At 34.6% G+C, this 18,831-nt stretch overlaps 1 protein-coding gene across 1 annotated transcript in view; it reads left to right on the top strand.

Moving 5' to 3' along the window:
- Window positions 1–18,831, top strand: part of Mttp (microsomal triglyceride transfer protein) — a 51,726-nt gene that overhangs the window by 9,505 nt on the left and 23,390 nt on the right. Inside the window, exons 4-10 of the mRNA XM_046459096.2 lie at window positions 4,268–4,375; window positions 5,474–5,590; window positions 5,871–6,010; window positions 8,018–8,168; window positions 10,289–10,446; window positions 11,602–11,770; window positions 12,641–12,748. Of these exons, the coding sequence (XP_046315052.1) occupies window positions 4,268–4,375; window positions 5,474–5,590; window positions 5,871–6,010; window positions 8,018–8,168; window positions 10,289–10,446; window positions 11,602–11,770; window positions 12,641–12,748 (951 nt within the window). The remainder of the gene's footprint in view (window positions 1–4,267; window positions 4,376–5,473; window positions 5,591–5,870; window positions 6,011–8,017; window positions 8,169–10,288; window positions 10,447–11,601; window positions 11,771–12,640; window positions 12,749–18,831) is intronic.

Here is an 18,831-nt window from a genome sequence, read left to right as displayed (position 1 = left end):
TTGAGTTTCTTATGGGAAAAAAATGTCTTTATTTTCAACACCTTTCTCATAGTGGGAACACAATAAATGCTTGTAAAATAAAGGGATAGACAAACAAGGTTATTTGGGGCTAAAATAAGTCAGACTTTGAGAAAGACTTTCCTTATTGTTGATAGAATAGTAGTAAAACCTCATTGGGCACTTCCTGTGTGTCAGGTGCTGACTGAAGACATCACCTGTATTGTCTCTTATCTTGGTGACAGCCCCAGGAAGCAGGTGTAGCTTTATCATCTTGTGATAGACAGGGACCTAAGTTAAGAGAAGTTAAGAATCTTAGCTAAGGCCACACTACTGGTGACTTGGAAGAGAGTCTGTGGTCAAACTTCTAGGTTCTACTATCTTTCAGCTGGAAAGCATTTGCGAAAATGCCTCTTTGTTTGACGTGGAGTACGCATTATTACATTCTTTACCATATGTGTTCACTTACTTGATTTGCATATGTCTCAACTTGGTTAATAATATGACATACTTTTATTTTCTTCTCTGAGCTTCCAACATAGCAAGACATTTGAGTCTGTAAAATATTAATTGCATTTATAATCTTAATGACACCCAGTCATTTTATAGCTCCTTCACTTACAGTTGAGTACAAAGTCTCCTGCTACATGCACAAAAGAACTCACTGCCCTCTCTGTTCAAAGGCTGGGATGGAGCAGCCACGTCATTTATTTCAGTGATGCCAATGTGCCAGTTCTAGAGGAGCTCTGATTTGTCATGATTTACTGTCACCACAGGTTAAAGTACATCATCATATCTCTCAATTATACGATAAAGTACTTGTTGGAAAATACTTGACCCCAGAGACTAAAAAGCCAAAGTGGAATTTTCAGCTATATCATTGTTAGAAAGATCATTACTTTGGGAATTCAGCTTACTGTGAGAGAAATTATGCAAAGACAGGGTAAAAATGCTGAGGTGCAATTTTCTTAGGGAGCATTTTTTACTGAAATTAAGTTTTACTGGAAATTTCTATGATTTCAAGGATGCTCATCAGCATGTATTTTTGTCCTTCCAGAGAGGTCCTCCCTTCTCCCCTTCCCATTTGAAACTCCCTTATTTACATTATAAAAGAAAACTCATCAAAATATTCATATGCATCTCTCTCTCTCTCTTAAAAAAAATTCATATGCATATTCATCGCACATGTTCCTTTTTCCATTGCTGCTCATTTTCCCTACATAAGTGTTTGGGTGCGACTCTGGTTTTGCTCTGGTTTTGTCTACAAATCATGAAGTAAGTTGGAAATGTGACGGGTTATCTGGTTGGGCTGATTAACACTGACAAGAGAAAGAAGCCTCAAGTTGCAGCATAAATTCATTTTTTTTTAAGCCTGAAATGCTAATCTAATTAACCAGATAATTATCAGCTTTCCGTTCCTGGTTTTGGTTGTCTGTATTGATTAAATTAACTGCATGGCTGCCTAGTTGGCCTCTTATTTTGTGTTGTTTCCAGGCATTAATTTGTTCTATGAATCTGGCAGCCTCCCTCCTGGACACACACTGAAACTTCAAAGGAACTGTGACACCTTAAGAGTTTTCAAATTCTCCATCTATTCCTTCATTTGTTTGTTTTCCAAAGTGCCATTTCCTAGCTGTGCTGGCTGAGATACATAACTAAGATAAAATGACCAATCACTGTTGGCTGGGATCTTTTCATTTATTTTTGCTATTTGGCCAGTCAATATAATTTTTCTTTCTTTTGTTTTTAAAGTGTATATAATTAAAGGAGTGTGTGCAGAGATACATCTCCTTTCTATAGACAAAATGTGAATGATGCTGGATTCTGAGAAGGTGGCCACCCAAATTTGATCAAAGGAGGCACTGCCTCCCTTCCTGACAACCTTCCCAGTCTCCTTCTAGATTTGGTTTCCTTGGGTTAAAGGCTTAGTTTATAACTTGGTTGTGCCTGCTACTGTGCTCTGGAAACTCTGGAGACTGTGGATTCAGATAAAAACCTTGTGTTCTGGGATGTTCAGAACCATCTCAGTACCTAATGAAGTGATCAGCTTTATGACCTGGGTATAATAAAACTTAGTTCCTATTGTGAAATAATGAACTTATTCATTATTTCAGAACTGTAAAGTTCTGTTGTATGATTGTTTTTTAAAATAATTTTGACACTTAGCAAATAGGGATACAAATACTATCTCCACTTTGGATTTCACTGGTCTGCTCTGAAGAGACAGAAGTTAAGCTCCAGAGGTAATAGTCACACAAAAGGGGGAAAAAGACTAGTCCCCGTTCCTATTTCTAGGGAAACAATAAAACTAATTGAAAGAATTAATTTTTTTCTTTGTGTCTCATAGTTTACATTCTTCAAGCTTCTGGGGAAAAACAAGTGAGTCAATAAGAGAAGAGTATTTGATCTTTTGCATAGTAAAAAATTAAATTTGAGAACTGGGTTTCCTAAAATTTCATGTAAAATTTAAATAGTTCTGTAAATAGGCACATTTTGTAATCTGGAAGGAAAATGAAGTGAATAATGATACAGGTATTTTCCCCACTTAATGGGGAAAAAAACAACTATGCTGTCTAAACTATTGAAGTCTTGGGCCAGAATATACCAGCCAGACTCATGTGTACAACACCACTGAGTGGACACTAACTCTCCTGGGTTCAAGCAATCCCATTAAACATCTTAATAGGCATGTTATTTGGAGATATCATACCCCCAGATATTGCAAAGGAAATGGCACTATCATGGCTGAAGTAAAGAAGACCCAGTTTACTAAAAGAAAGAAGACCCCATTTACAATATAGAACATCAGAAACTCAGCTTGGATTTAAGAAATTGCCAGTGATTTGTTTGAGAACATGATACCATGGATTTTCAGACACTGAGGTCATTATTCCAGTTCCTTTTTAACTGGGACAAACAACACTATTCTAACATTTATAGGTTTGTCCAGTGGTCCAGTGTAATGACTAAATTGATTGTCAGATAAAGTGTCTAGTAAATATGTCACTAGGCAGAGTATATGTACGAAATAAAAATAAAGGGTTGAGACTGTTGTTCGGATAATTTAGCCAAATATTCTCTTCTAATGCATGACAGGTTTTTATGTAGGCTGAATTGTTCAGATTTATATTAATTGAATCATTACATAATTACTGAACTTTCTATTTTACTTGAAAAGTCATGGTTGTTTTTCAAGATGAATAGGAATGCATTCTAGATATTTCTGGTAGAAATTCTCAGCTATAATTATCACAGACCTTGGGAATCTTTATAGGGAAAACATATCTAGCCTCTATTTCTAAAACTTGTGAGTCTTTGGAGTCAATATAGGATAAAAAACAACAGGCTGCTTCCCAGAGAATTCTCTCTGTATATTTATCCTGTTTCTTACACATTGGCTAACTTATCCAAACAATAAAAGACACAGTACCTATCTGTACACGTGGAAAAATGAGAATTCATACCCTATTTGAATCAAATGTATGATATGTCAAGATCATTGTATTGTCTTGAACAACTAATAAAAAAAGAAAAAAGAATAAAACAAAGATAAGTTACTTATTATTGCTACCAAATCACAGTCACCTCCTCTCCTCCTCTTTTCCCTATCTTCTAGAAGAAACTCAAAGCAGTACCTGGGGCAGCCTGTAGCAACTCCATCTCAAATCTTGCAACTTTCTGTATCTCCTTTTACCCAAGGTCAACATGAATGCCCTGGAAAAAACCTTGCCCCTCTGGAATTTTATCCTTGGGCATCTTGGCCATGCCTGGGTCCTTATCATGACCTTCATAGGCTATGCTACCTCAGAAGTTTCAAGGGTGACAATTGTCATTTTTTTTTTTCCTGAGAACCTTTTTATTTGCTGTTATTTTAAATCCTGATTAGTTTCATTTCAACAGCGTTGCAGGTAAGGAACGTGGTAATATGTTCAAAGGGACTACACCTAATTTTTCTTTCTTGACCAAGTCTTGTTTTAACAGAAATCCCAGCCTGTACCAGTACTCTTTCCTCCCCTATGCAGTGCCCATCATATTCAGAACCTTCACTGTGAGCCCCTTAAATTTCACATCTTAAGTGATCTATCTTCTTAGAAGTCTAAATCCCTTCTTTTCACACATACACAAAGAACTCACAGCTTTGTAGTAATAGAGCACTTTCTCCCAGAATTAGTGGAGGTGAGACTATTACCTTTCTCGTCATTTATTTAACTAAATCTGATAAGTGATGTATTTTTGCTTCATATATATTTCTTCTTTTTTTTCTTCATAGATCAAGGAGTTCTACTCATATCCAAATGAGCCAGTGGCCATAGTAAATCTCAAGAGAGGCTTGGCTAGCCTATTTCAGATGCAGTTAACTTCTGGAAAAACAGATGAGGTACTTAATAATGAGTCAGTGTCTTGTTTGTCAACAGGGTTGCCAAATTTGTTTATAAGTTCTTCTTTTAGAAATTCAGTAGATGAGTTACTATTATGATATATTGCTCAGGAAAGATGAGTTGGTTGCTGAAATCTCAATTTCATATGAAACAATTGTCATTTATCCCAATGTTTTATTACTTAAATACAAGATAAAAGGATTTAGAATCACTTCTAATAAGCAAGGGGACTTAGAATAATTGTTAGATATACAGAAAACTTTGGGGATCATTCCAGTGATCTCCAGACATCACTGTGTACCACTACCCTATGAGGATTATCCCAGAGACTGTGATCAGCAGAGTAGGGGACCTGAACATCTGTATTTTAACAATCTCCTCAGATAATTAGGATGCACTGTCAGTGTGGGGAACTAATAATTGGAACTAATAATTTTGCAAATAAGGAAACTGAGGTGAATTGGGGAAGTTAAACAGATCCACTAGTATCACACTGGTAATCAGGGCTGGACTCCAACTTTCCTAGTCTGAATTTAACTAGCCCACAAATGGAAGAGAAAATCTGATGGCAGGGCTGGGCCAAGGGAATGATGGCTAGTTTGCTAGAGTTGAGGCAGACTGGAGCTGGCAGATCCCAGGGGAAAGCTCAGAGAAGCTAAACTGGGAAACATTTGCCTAAATTCAAATTGATGAATAATGAGTTTAATTAATCCCACAGATTTTTAAGCATACAAAGTAACACACACACACACACACAGAGTCTATACACAGCCTTAAAAAATCAACTCTCCTAGCCACATAATTATCTACTTACTAGAGGTTTCAGTTATTGCCAGGCCATTTGTCCAACTCTTATTGGGCATAGAGAGAACTATTCCTGGCCTAATTGAAAGGATGCTGTTAATCTTCAACCAAAGAAGGTGAGAAAGAATCAACATGCTAGAGGAGACTGAATTCTCTATTTTTGTTTTGTCATCCTGAAATAAAAAGCATCCCCCAATGATGTATTAGGGACCTCCATTTTCAAATCACTTCCCACTAGAATTAAAAGATTTCTGCCAAATTCCAAACATTATATTTTTGCTTTTCTTTTTTAGGAAGATGTCTCTGGAAATTGTAAAGTGACCTACCAGGCTCATCAAGATAAAGTGATAAAAATTAAGGCCTTGGATTCATGCAAAATTGAGAGGTCTGGATTTACAACCCAAAATCAGGTAGGATCAAATAATTACATGTTGTACAGATTAATTTTAAAAAATAGAAAAATAAGGTATAAATATAATTTGGAAACATTTATATTTTTAAGTCATAATTTCATATATGTCAAATAAGTAGATTTAGTTAAATATGTTGTAGATATGGGTGATGGGGAAGGGGATAAAAGGGTAGTTCTTTTGAAGAGTGTGGGATAGTTATATATTTGGTTTACTTCAAAGAATAAAAAGTGTATTTCTTTTTTTAAAAAGATAAATATTTATCTTTTTATTTATTTAGGTTTTGGGTGTCAGTTCCAAAGCCACATCTGTCACTACCTATAAGATAGAAGACAGTTTTGTTGTAGCTGTGCTTGCAGAAGAGATACATGCTTTTGGGATGAATTTCCTCCAAACCATCACAGGAACAATAGTGTCAAAGTAAGATAATGCTGAAATTATAATTTCCCTTACTGTTTTTTGACATTATACTTGGTTTATAAATGTTTTTTTTTTTTTTTGTGTGTGTGTGTGTGTGTGTGTATGGTGTTCCCTTATTTGACTGTGGGTTTCTTGAAAACAGAGATTACATCTTAATCACCTTTATTTTTCACATCATCTATAATAATACATGGCACAAAATGAATACCATTTTTAATAGAATTTCATTAGAATTATTTATTGACTTGAATTTAAATTTAAAAAAAACCAAACTACTAGTTCATTTTATAATTTCTCTTGTGTTTTTTAATGTCATAGTTAAAAAATGGTGGCATTTGCATTTTATTCTTTGGGAGTCCCCCCCCCTTTGTTGTACTGGGCTCAAACCCAGGGTCTTGTACACATTAGGCAAGCAATATGCTACTGAGCTACACCCCCAGCATCCTTGAGAATTTTTAAAGTTATTAATAAGAAACATAGAAAGTTCCATAGTGAAGAAATGTGACACAATTTTTGATGAGATTTATAGCATGTAAATATTTGAGCTTGTTGTATGAATTTAAGACCAGTTCTCTGATCAGAATGGTTCTAACAAGATTAAGAACTGAAATTTCAACTCTGTTTGTTTTATTTTGATATTTTAATTCAAAAAGACATTTTCAACAGTAAGTGAATTATATGTTATGCCATTGCTTTTCAAAAATTTCCTTTGAACTGCTCCTAACATCAGAATTAGATGGATGCAAATCAGAGGAGAAGTGTCTCAAACCATAAAAACCTTGAAATTTTATTCAAGTCTCATCTGGAGTTAAATTTTGCATTCTACTTCATGTTCTTTACTGTTTTCATATATTCTTATATAAAATAAATGGTTAAAATTGTTTATCAGGTCTATCCAGTTTCTGTTTCCTTATAACAAATTCAAATTCACCACAAATTCAATGGTATAAAAAGCAATGATCACTGTATTATTGTCTCTCATAATTTTGGGCTTGCCTTGGCCTGGTGTCTGCTAAGCAATGACAGTGACAAGCTAGAGCTAGAATTATTCTAAGGTTGCTCCCTCATGTGTCTGATGCTTGAGCTGAGAAGACTCAATCATCTCTCTTTATCTCTGGTCATGGCCTATTCAAGTGGCCAGACGTTTTTATTTACAAATTTTTATTGGTGCATTATAGTTGTACATAATGGTGGGATTTATTGTTACATATCTGTATATGCACACAATATAACAATAGAATTTGGCCAGTATCATTCTCCAGTATTTTCCCTTTCCCTCTTCTCCTTCTTCCTACTGCTTCCTTTGCTCTACTCTACTGATCACCCTTCAGTTTTCATGAGATCCCCCGCCCATCTTTCTTTTTCTTTTTCCTTTGTAGCTTCCACATGTGAGAGAAAAAATACTGACTTCTTATGTGACAACTCAAGACTCCAAAGGCCTATGTGCTGATGGCATGCCAGATGAAAGCTGAAGTCCCTTTTATGGCCGAGCTTTAGAAGTCACACTATGTCTCTTGCACTGTTCTCTCTTAGTTGGGGCACCCTTATCCCATTTCAAGAAGGGAGATGATGGCAGAGAGACTAAGTTCTGGAATATAATATTAGATGAAAATATTGTTAAGTCCATTTTTGGAAAATAAGCCTTCCTAACTGTCTGTTAATAAGTGACGCATGGTTGTATTCAAGTATCATTTTCAGAAAGCTGGGCTAAATTCAAGCAGGCTGACATCTCACATCTGGTTCTGCATCCTGGAGGAGAATTTTCTCTCCTCTATTTTCTTGTCATAATATTTTGAAAGTTGACAAACTTTTGAATCATTGAACATAATCACTGCTTTATAAAGACTTCATAATTATCTTGAGGTTTCAGTTATCCCCTGGAGATACCCAAGTTTGAACTTTTACAACTTGAATAACCTGTGTATTTTTTTTTCAAAAGAATGACAATTTGTATTATTCACTCAGAAGAATGCTTATAAAGTGCTATTTCTCTTTGGCATGATGCAGGCAGAAATTAGAGCTGAGGACAACGGAAGCAGGCCCAAGACTGAAACCTGGAAAGCAGGTTGCAGCAGTAATTAAAGCAGTTGATTCAAAATACACAGCTATCCCTATTGTGGGGCAGGTCTTCCAGAACGAATGTAAAAGATGCCCTTCTGTAAGTATGAAAAAATTGAGGGCTAATAGTGGCTTAAGATTCTATTTTCCTTTTCTCTCCATTGGAAGCATCAGCTAATTTTATGAAGAAAGTTTCTAAAGAACTACCAGCCACCACAAAGTTAGGGTGATGTAGCCTGAACAACACAATCCTGAGATGATGCGTGATAGAACAATAATGAAGAAATAATTACTACTTGCTTAACAAAACATGTTATGACTTAAGGACAGCCTTTTGAAAATCAAACCTGGAATTTAGGTTATGGGAGGGAAGACTTAATGAAGCTGGGGGAAATAAATGTTCTCAAGAACACAGGCAAGTGTTTGAATTTTGTAAGGGCAGAATTGTATATAGGTTTGTTCAGATGTAAGGTACTTTATTGATCCTAATGTTCTAAGTATTGTTGTTCAGGATTAAGGAGGATTCCAAATTCTCTGCCTGAATTAGGGTACGTGTCTCTACCATACTTCAGTGTCTTCTATGACTACAGCCACAAAGGGGATATTCTTTCTCAAAGGCAAACTATAGATCAAATTGTAAGATTTTCAATGTAACAAAGAGAAACTTCATTGATTGCATGAATCAGTTGTGCTGTATGGTCACAGAAATGACTTTAAGGTTCTGCGTTTCCTAATATTTAACTACTTGTCTGGAGCAAACCTTGGCTGCAAGTTCTATGTGTAGATACTATACAGAGCTCCTTCCTCAAACATTACTGACATTCAGAAAAATGAAGTCATCAGAAAATAATACCACAATTTGTTTAAAGGACAATAGTCTGATACCTGATTAGTTTATAAAATTTAGTAAATTGGATTAGAGGTTGAAACATTTTGAAACATGACATTATAATTTTCAAACTCTATTTCTTCTATTATTTGTTTTCTTTCCACAGCCATTTAATTTTCTAATGTCTTATGAGATAAAAATTATTTAAGGGAATGACTAAAGAAAGGAATCATATTTTCTTATGTTGTGAACTATTAGTCCCCCACCACAGTTATTAAACATTATGAATCATTTAAGATTATTTATTGCAGAAAGTGTTTATGTTATTGAGGACTTTGCTTTTCCAACTTCAGTATAATGTTACTACAGCAACTTTCTAAAGAAAAAAATCTAAATTCATGTATATGTGCTCTTTGGCTTCAGAAACAACCTCGTAAATATGAAGTTAAATATAGCTAGAATTTTTGCATTGGAATATCCTCTTTGGATGAGATAGCTAAAAGGGATTTGCAAAAGAGAAAAATAAGTGTCTATTGCTTACAAGAAGGGATGAATAATTTAAAAACTAGAAGAATGGTGATTATCACAGAGTTAGAAATTTAGAGGTCACTGATGCAATTTAACAAATTCTGTACAGCTAGGTGAAAAGTAGTCAAGTACGAAAAATAAGTTCTTTAGTTTTTCTCCAAGCCAGAAAATGTCATCAATTAGAATTATTTACTATTTAAATATGTCATCAATTAGAATTATGTTTTAAAACCAAAGTAGAATAATTGTAGTGTGTGTGTGAGAGAGAATTGCCTTTATGTATATACTACTCTACTAAACATAGATATAAGTTCAGACCTCAATAACAGTAAAACATTAAATTTCATACAAACAATACTGTAAAAAGAGCAGGGAACCAAACTATTGAAAAAAGTTCCATCCAGTGAGGGGCAAATGAATCAGAAACCTGTTACAATACTTCAGCAGTTCTGATTTTTTTTTCCTTACAAAATATCTTGCTGTTAATTAAAATTCTGCACAATTTCACTAGGGTAGTCAAAGTCTGGTCTCTGATGTAATTCCCTTAGTATAGTCATGGGATGACCATGTGCCCTGGCACAAGTGATTTATTTCCCAAGGTCCTTCAAATTTATTACTAATAGACAAAAATGATCCTCCTAAGAGGAATGGCACTCAAGGTTAGCATGCCTCTCAATTTGCCTCTGGCCTTCAGGAGTGGTGTGTTACGGGCAGGGAGACAAGAACCATACTGAGCAAAGATACAAAAAGCATCTTCTGCTTGTCAGATACAAGTAAAATTTTATTTCTGGGGAGAACAGCCTTTGTAAATGTGGATGCTCAGAACTACGAGCAGGACATGAGCCTGTGGCTATGTTTTGTAGCTGTCAGAACACTGGCAGTCCATCAGGAAACACCTGGAGCCTGACAACCTCTCCAATGCTGAAGCTGTCAGAAACTTCCTGGCCTTTGTTCAGCACCTCAGGACTGCAAAGAGAGAAGACATCCTCCAAATTCTGAAGACTGAAAAGAAAGAAGTACTGTAAGTTCCCCAAACTTACAGTGGGTTGATCTGTCAGGAAAACTCTGCTGAGTTATCATTTTTATCAAGCAAGAAAGACTCCTTCTAAATCAATTGCCCCACCTCCAAATCAATTATTCTGTTGTTCTACATTTTAACCAACAATTATATATGCCATAATGTAATGACTTAATGGTCACTGGACCAAAAATCCAAGAACAAATTTTAAGAGTGACTCAAGATGCACATATTTTAAATTAGAGTTACATTGGCGCATAAGATAGATAAAGCCAGGGCTTCATCAGGACACCCTGGCACACGGGTGCCTTGCTGTTTTTGCAATTGTGTTTTCAAGCTATTAATTTATGTTTGAAAAGATTTCAGAGTTGACTGAAACAAACAAGAATGGTACGACTTTTCCATTGAACAATGTGATTTCATTAAAGATCTAACTGATGTCTCATTTTATACAGAAAATTGAGAACTGTCGTAAGTAACCAAAAGAATCTAGAGAAAAGAAATTCACACATTTTGCAATTTTTGGTGAAAGAGTGATTCATTAACATGTGTAAAAAAGAAAGTCAACTATATTAACATAATCAAAAATGGAAATTGGCCAAGTTACACACACACACACACACACACACACACACACACGGCAGCCGCCGCCCCCACAGCAGCTGTCAGAGTTCAAAGGACTCAAACAATCAAGAAGAGAATTCTGTTTTTGATCTGAAAAGTCTGTTTATTCTTGATCATATTTATTATTTACTTCCCTTGAGGATATTAAAAAAATAGAAAAAATATCAATTTGATGAACCACCCCTTTTATATATTACTGGTATAGAGAAGAATTTGAGCTTAATTTATAATATTATTTATATAATTTTAATTTTACAAATGTTCAAATTATTCTTGACTTAGGTTAATATAGTAAAATTAGCTTGTATATTCTATGTATATATTGTTTAAATGAGAAAAAGAAGACTTAAGGGAGCAATTTAAATAAAATGGGAAGGGGATCTTTTTGAGAAGAATTTTTTGTTGTTGTTCAAATAAAAATATTTCACTTCTTCAAGAAATTCAAATCAGTGGAGAGTCTGTGAGTGGTCGAGGTTTTTAATAATTCCTTAAGCACCTGAAGCACTGATATGTGTGACGATGCCTTTTTCATAGACCTCAGCTGGTGGATGCTGTCACCTCTGCTCAGACTCCAGCCTCATTAGAAGCCATTTTGGACTTTTTGGATTTCAAGAGTGACAGTAGCATTGTCCTACAGGAGAGGTTTCTCTACGCCTGTGGATTTGCCTCCCATCCTGATGAAGAACTCCTGAGAACACTCATTGTAAGTCAAGTAGACTCAGGGAAAATAAAGACTCTCAGCAGCTAAAAGCAAAAAACAAACCGAAAACCTGCAAGCATATAAGCAGTAATTAAAAGTTGTTCAAATCAGAATGAAGACCACAAACTGTGAATACCTTCTGAGTATTCACATTCAGACTTCACTGGACTATTTCTATCCATGGATCTTTGACTGCACAGTAAATATTTCACTTAGTGTCTTTACAGTCTCACTAATTAGCATAAACTATACATTATGGAAACTTAAAGACTCACTTCTCATATGTGGGAAATGATGATATTTTAGAAGGGAAAAGTCTAGGTTATGCTTTAATAAGCAACTTAAAAATTCCTTTGAGTTAAAAATCTTCATGGTATTTATACAGATACATTGAAGAGATACAACTATTCCATTATTTAAATTTTTATATTCAATCCAGACCCAACTTCTCTTGAGTCTGAGATTTTTTTTAGAAAATTATACTCATCCACTTATGATCTAGTGGAACAGTCTGTAATCTTTTTGGAAAACAAGCCTACTTGAGAATCTGGTAAAAACAATGAAGCCCAACTTCATTCATATTTAAATTTTAAAAACTTTTTGTGGTTCACTGACTAACCTGATGAACCCAATCCATAAACCCTTAAATAAGAGTTTAAAGACCGTGGTTAGGAATACCAGGACAGGGCCCATGCTTTTAACTCTTCATTCAAAACTAGATAGTGAATTTCTAAATGTTTCAAAAGCAACATTCTGAGTTTGGTATCCAGGAACATGAAAACATTTTCCTCAAGTTATTGGTTACTTTATTCCTAAAAGTGTCCCTCTGAAATATTTAAATGTCTTAATGGCCTCTTTTATCCCTGTTAATAGAGTAAGTTCAAAAGTTCCTTTGCAAGCAATGACATCAGAGAAACTGTTATGATCATCATCGGAGCCCTTGTCAAGAAGCTGTGCCAGAATGAAGGCTGCAAACTCAAAGTAAGTGTGAATCAGTGATGCCCGCCATCACCCAAACCACCATACTTGATATTCATCTTGCTGCCCACCCATAGGATACCTAATCCTCCCCCACTCTACTAGTTTTCCTTTTCGTATACAATTATTGCCATCTAACATACTTGGAAATTCAGTTGTTTATTATATCTACTGTTATTTCTGTATACTCCATGCAGAAATGGATCTTTGTTTCCTTCAGAACCAGTAGCCTAAAATAGTGCTTGGTGCATAGATAATGATCAATAAATATTTGCTAGAAAGGGAATAGTCCATTGATATTCCTACCAAATATGTTGATTGAGCACCCATTAAGTATTCAGATTTGTTTGGTCATTGTTTTATTCTCAAATGACAAATGACAATTGTATATATTTTGGGGGTCAAGTGTGATGTTTTGATACATCTATATCTTGGGAGGCATGATCAAATTAATATATCCATCACCTCCAATACTTATCATTTCTTTGTGGTACGAAAATTTAAAGTCCATTCTTCTAGGTATTTTGAAATATACAACACAATATTATTAATTATAGTTACCAGGCTGAGTGATCCCCACAATCTCTTCTTCCTATCTGACACTGTGTATCCTTGACCAATATCTTCCGTTTCCTAATTCCCCCTCTCTTGTCTTACTCTGGTTTGCTTTTGGCAACCACCATCCTTTCTCCATATTCTTGTGTAAGGTTGACTTTTTTAGATTCCATGTGTAAATGAAATGAGATAAATGGGTATTTATCTCCCTGTGCCTAGTTTATTTCAATCAGCATGTGTCCTCCAGGTTTGTCCATGTTTCTGCGAGTGACAGAATTTCTCTCTCTCTCTCTTTGTGATACTGGGGATTGAACTCAGGGGCACTGAGCCACATCCCCAGCCCTATTTTCTATTTTATTTAGAGACAGGGTCTCACTGAGTTGCTTAGCACCGCCCTGTTGCTGAGGCTGGCTTTGAACTAGAGATCCTCCTTCCTCATCCTCCAAGCCACTGGGATTACAGAAGTGCACCACTATGCTGGGCCAGAATTTCCTTTTTAAAGGATTTAGTATTCCATTATATATCTGTACCACATTTTAAAGGTCCATTCATTCTTGGCTATTGTGAACAAAACTGCAAAGAACATGGGAGTACTGATAGCTCTTCAACACACTGATTTTATTTCCTTTGGATAAATACCCAGAAGTAGGATTGCTGAATCATCAGGTAATTCAATTTTTAGTGTTTTGAGGAACCTCCATATTGTTTTCCAAAATGGCTGGATTAATCTCTAATATTACCAACTACACAGGGTTACCTTTTCTCCACATCCTTGCCACATTTTTTATCTTTCAACTTTTTTATAATAACCAGTATAATAGGTGTGAGGTGATATTATTAGGCCTTTATGATTATGGTATCAGCCTTGATGTATGATTTGCAAATAATTTCTCCCTGACTGTTGGTTGTCTCCTTACTCTATTAATTGTTTCATTCTGTGCATAAGTTTTTTGATTTGATGGAGTCCCATTTGTCTATTTTTGCATTCATTATCTTGTGCTTTTAGAGTCTTACCCAAGGACTCTCTGCCCATATCAATGTCCCCCTGGTTCTTTTCTTTCTCTCTCTCTCTCTTTTTTTAAACTACGGTTTTGTAATATATTTAAAAATCCAGTAGTGTGATGACTCCAGTTGGCCTTTTTTCTCAAGATTACTTTGTTACATTAGGATCTTTTGTGGTTTCATAAGTATTACAGAATTTTTTTTTTTCTAGTTCTGTGAAGAATGTCATTGGTATATTGATGGGAATTGCACTTAATCTTTAAATTGCTCTGGGGGGCATGAATGTTTTAACAATATTAATTCTTCCAAGAGATAAACATGGGATGCCTCTTCATTTAGTTGTGTCTTCTTCAGTTTCTTTCATAAAAATGTTTTATATTTTTCGTATATAGATCTTCACTTCCTTGGTTAAATTTTCTCTGAAGTGGTTTTTTTTTTTCATTCTGTTACAAATAGGATTGCTTTTAAATTTCTTTTTCAGAAAATATGTGGTTAGTTATAGAATTGTGATTGATTTTTGTAAGTTGATATTGTGTCCTGCAACTTACTGAATTTATTTATCTGTTCTAACAGCCATTTGATGGGGTTGTTAGGGTTTTATGTATATAAAATCATGTGTTTAGAAAACAGGTGATTTCACTTCTTTCCTTTCCTAATCAAATGCCTTTTATTTCTTTTTATTGACTAATTATCCTGGCTAGGATTTCCAATATAATAGTGAAAAGAAGTGGTGCCAGTGGGTATTGTTGTTTCTGATCATAGAGGAGAAGTTTTTGACTTTTCACTCTGGAGTATGTTAGTAATGGTTTTGTCATATGTGGATTTTATTGTGTTGAGGAACATTCCTTCTGTACCTGATTTGTTGAGAAGTTTTATAAATGAGGGATGATAATTTGTAAAATACTTTTTTCTGCTACCATTGAGATGATCATGTTTTTGGCTTTCATTCTGTTAATATGGTGAATCATGTTCATTGATTTGCATATGTTGAACCATCCTTGCATTGTAGGGATAAATCCTATTTGGTCATGGTGAATGATTCTTTTAATGTATTGTGGCTAGTATTTTGTTGAGGATTTTTAAATCTATGCTCAGCAGTGATACTAGTTTCCACTTTCCTTTTCTGGTTGTGTCTTTGTTTGGTTCTGGTATCACAGTAAAGCTATCCTTGTAAAAATGAGTTTGGAAGGAACTGGGGTTGTGATTCAGTGGTGGAGCGCTTGCCTAGTATGTGCAGGGGCCTGGGTTTGATCCTCAGCACCACACAGAAATCAATACAATAAAATTATTTTAAAAAATGAGTTTGGAAGTATTCCTTCCTCTTCAATTTTTTGGAAGAGTTCGAGAAAGATTGGTTCTTTTTCAAACAATTGGAAAATTTTAGCTGTGAAGCCATCTGGTCCTGGGCTTTTCCTTGATGGAAGACTATTAAATACTGATTCAATTTCCTTTCTCATTATCACTCTGCTCAGATTTCTGATTTCTTCATAATTTACTCTTGGTTAAATGTTTCATGGAATTTATCCAATTCTCCTACATTGTTCAATTGGTTTGTGTGTATAGACATTATTCATAGTAGTCTCTTATGATCTTTCTTATTTGTAAGTTGTAATATCTCCTCTTTCATTTCCAATTTTGCCTGTTTGGTCTTCTCTTTATCATGGTCTAGCTAGGGGCTTGTCAATTTTATTTACATTTAAAAAAAACTTAGTTTAATTTTCTTTGGTATTTATCTATTTCATTAACTTCTACTCTGATCTTTGTTATTTCTTTCCTTCTGCTGATTTTGAGCCTGTTTATTCTTCTTTTACTAATTCTTTGGGTAAAATGTTTACTTGAGACTTTCCTCCTGTTTTTATGTAGGCATTTAGTGCTATAAACTTCCTTTTTATGACTATTTTTGCTGTAACCCATAAGTTTTGGTATGCTGTGTTTCCATTTTCATTCATCACTAAATAACTTTACATTGCCATTTTAATGTCTTCTTTTATTTAAAAGTTGTCAGGAGTATATTATCTAAGTTCCACATATTTGTTAACTTTCCTTGATTTCTCCTATTATGGATTCCTAGTTACATGCCATTGTGGATGGAAAAATATTTGATATGATTTCAATCTCCTTAAATTTGTTAAAACTTATTCTGTGGTTTAAGATTTAGCCTGGGCAGATTTCTGTGTGCACTTAAGAATATCTATTCTGTAGATATTAGATGGAATATTCTATATATGTCTATTAGGTCCATTTGGTATAAAGTATAGTTCAAGTCCAGTGTTTCCTTATTGATTTTGTTTGTATGATCTGTCTATTGTCATTAATAGGGTATTAAAATTCTCAACATTTTTTGTGCTGCAGTATGTCTCCCTTCAGTTCTCTTATGCTTTATGTTTTTAAGTGATGTCATGTTGGGTACATATTATTTACAATTGTTATGTCCTCTTAATGAATGAACCTCTTTATCATAATAAATGGCCTTCTTTATTCTTACTCAGCTTTGAATGGTGTGTTCTTCTTCTACTTCTTGTTCTTAGGAAAAAAAATAGATGCTAAGTAAGGTTTTCTCTCAGAACAGAACTTTATCTATAATAAATGCAGTTTATAGTTTTAAGTTTTGTCAGTGGAAATTTAGTTATTTCTAATCACTTAGAACTTTGTATGTTGTTTTTATTCTCATTTGCTCAAAGCTTCTTTGTTTTCCTGAGAGTTATCAATTTTCACATCTTCTTATATAAAAAAGCAAAAATACTCACTTTGTAAGCATAACCAAAAATGGAAATTCTACATAGATTAAAATCAAACACACCCTACTTTTCTATAATGCAAATAAAGCATTTTCTCTGTTCATATTTATTATATTGCCAGCTTCCTGTTCTGCCACAGGAAGGCATAGTTGCATTATTTTGCTTCCTAAATGCTTTCTATTTAAAACAATATTGAAAATGAGGTTTTTGTTTGTTTGTTTATTTTACAGTAGAATGCATTTTGACATATAGTTCACAAGTGGAGCACACAACTTCTCATTCCTCTGGCTGTACATGGTTCAGAGTCACTCCGGTAGTGTAATCATACATGTATATAGGGTAATAATGTCTATCTCTTTCTACTGTTCTTCCCATCCCCACAATCCCACCCCTCCCCTTGCTCCCCTCAACACAAACCAAAGTTCCTTCATTCTTTCCTATCCTCCCTGCCCGCTATGGATCAGCATCTGCTTATCAGAGAAAACTTTTGGCTTTTTGTTTGGGGGACTGGTTTATTTCACTTAGCATGATATTCTATAGTTCCATCCATTTACATGCAAATGCATAATTTTATTCTTCTTTAAGGCTTTGTAATATTCCATTTTGTATATGTACCACATTTTCTTTATGCATTAATCTGTTGAAGAGCACCTAGTTTGGTTCCATGGTTTAGCTATTGTGAATTTAGCTGCTATAAACATTGATGTGGCTGCATCACTGTAGTGTGCTGATTTTAAGTCATTTGGGTATAAATTGGGAGTGGGATAGCTGGGTCAAATAGTGGATTCATTCTAAGTTTTCTGAAGTATCTCCATACTGCTTTCCATAGTGGTTGCACCAATTTGCGGTCCCATCAGCAATGTGTGAATGTGCTTTTTTCCCCTCTTCCTTGCTAACACTTGTTATTGCTTGTATTCTTGATAACTGCCATTCTGACTGGAGTGAGATGAAATCTTAGAGTAGTTTTGATTTGCATTTTTGAGAATGTTTTTGAAACCAAATCATTTCATAAGAAGCAACTCCTAAATAGATTGTACAAAAAGAAGATAACTAAAAAGATGGTCATTAAAAATATTTGAATATCAGTTCTGGCAGAAATCAAAATTGGTATTATTGTATGACAGTAGAGAACTATGAATTTTTATGTTTTTCAGTTTCCACAGTTACTTGAGTAGCTTATCTGCTTCAGAAATTCATGTATTAAATATCTTGTCAAAATACAAAATCCACAGAGAAAAACAACAGTTAGCTGTATTTAATGAGCATCTACTCTGTATTAGGCATAATGTTAATCCTTTAATATAAAGATATATAAAACATTCTACCATCCTCAAAAAACTCTTTGTCTATTTATCAAATGCAAACAGGCAAGTGCAGTTGGCCCTCTGTATCTGTGTGTCCCCCATCCAGGATTCAAACAATCATAGATTGAACTATTGGGGAAAAAAAAATCACATGTGTATTTGTCATGAACAGATTATTCCTTCTTGTTATTATTCTCTAAAAAGTGTAACATTTACATTATATTAGGTATTTCAGGTAATCCAGAGATGATTTAGGGGTTGGGGGCATGGCTCAGCAGTAGAGGACTTGCCTAGCATGCATGGGACCCTATGTTCTCTCCTTAGAACCACAAAAATAAACAAATCAACCTTCAAATTATTTTTTTTTAAATCTAGAGATGATTTAAAGTACACAGGGCTATGTGTGCAGGTTATATGAAAGTACCATCTTTACCATTCTTTACAAGAATTTGTATGTTTTGTTATCCCCAGGGTGTCCTGTAATCAA

The sequence above is a fragment of the Marmota monax genome, unplaced genomic scaffold (assembly GCF_021218885.2).
Source record: "Marmota monax isolate L192 unplaced genomic scaffold, Marmota_monax_Labrador192_F-V1.1 WCK01_AAM20220418_F8-fsc00002, whole genome shotgun sequence".
Taxonomy (NCBI): domain Eukaryota; kingdom Metazoa; phylum Chordata; class Mammalia; order Rodentia; family Sciuridae; genus Marmota; species Marmota monax.
Note: the sequence above shows the minus strand (reverse complement) of the source record. Positions and strands in the feature narration are given on the sequence as shown.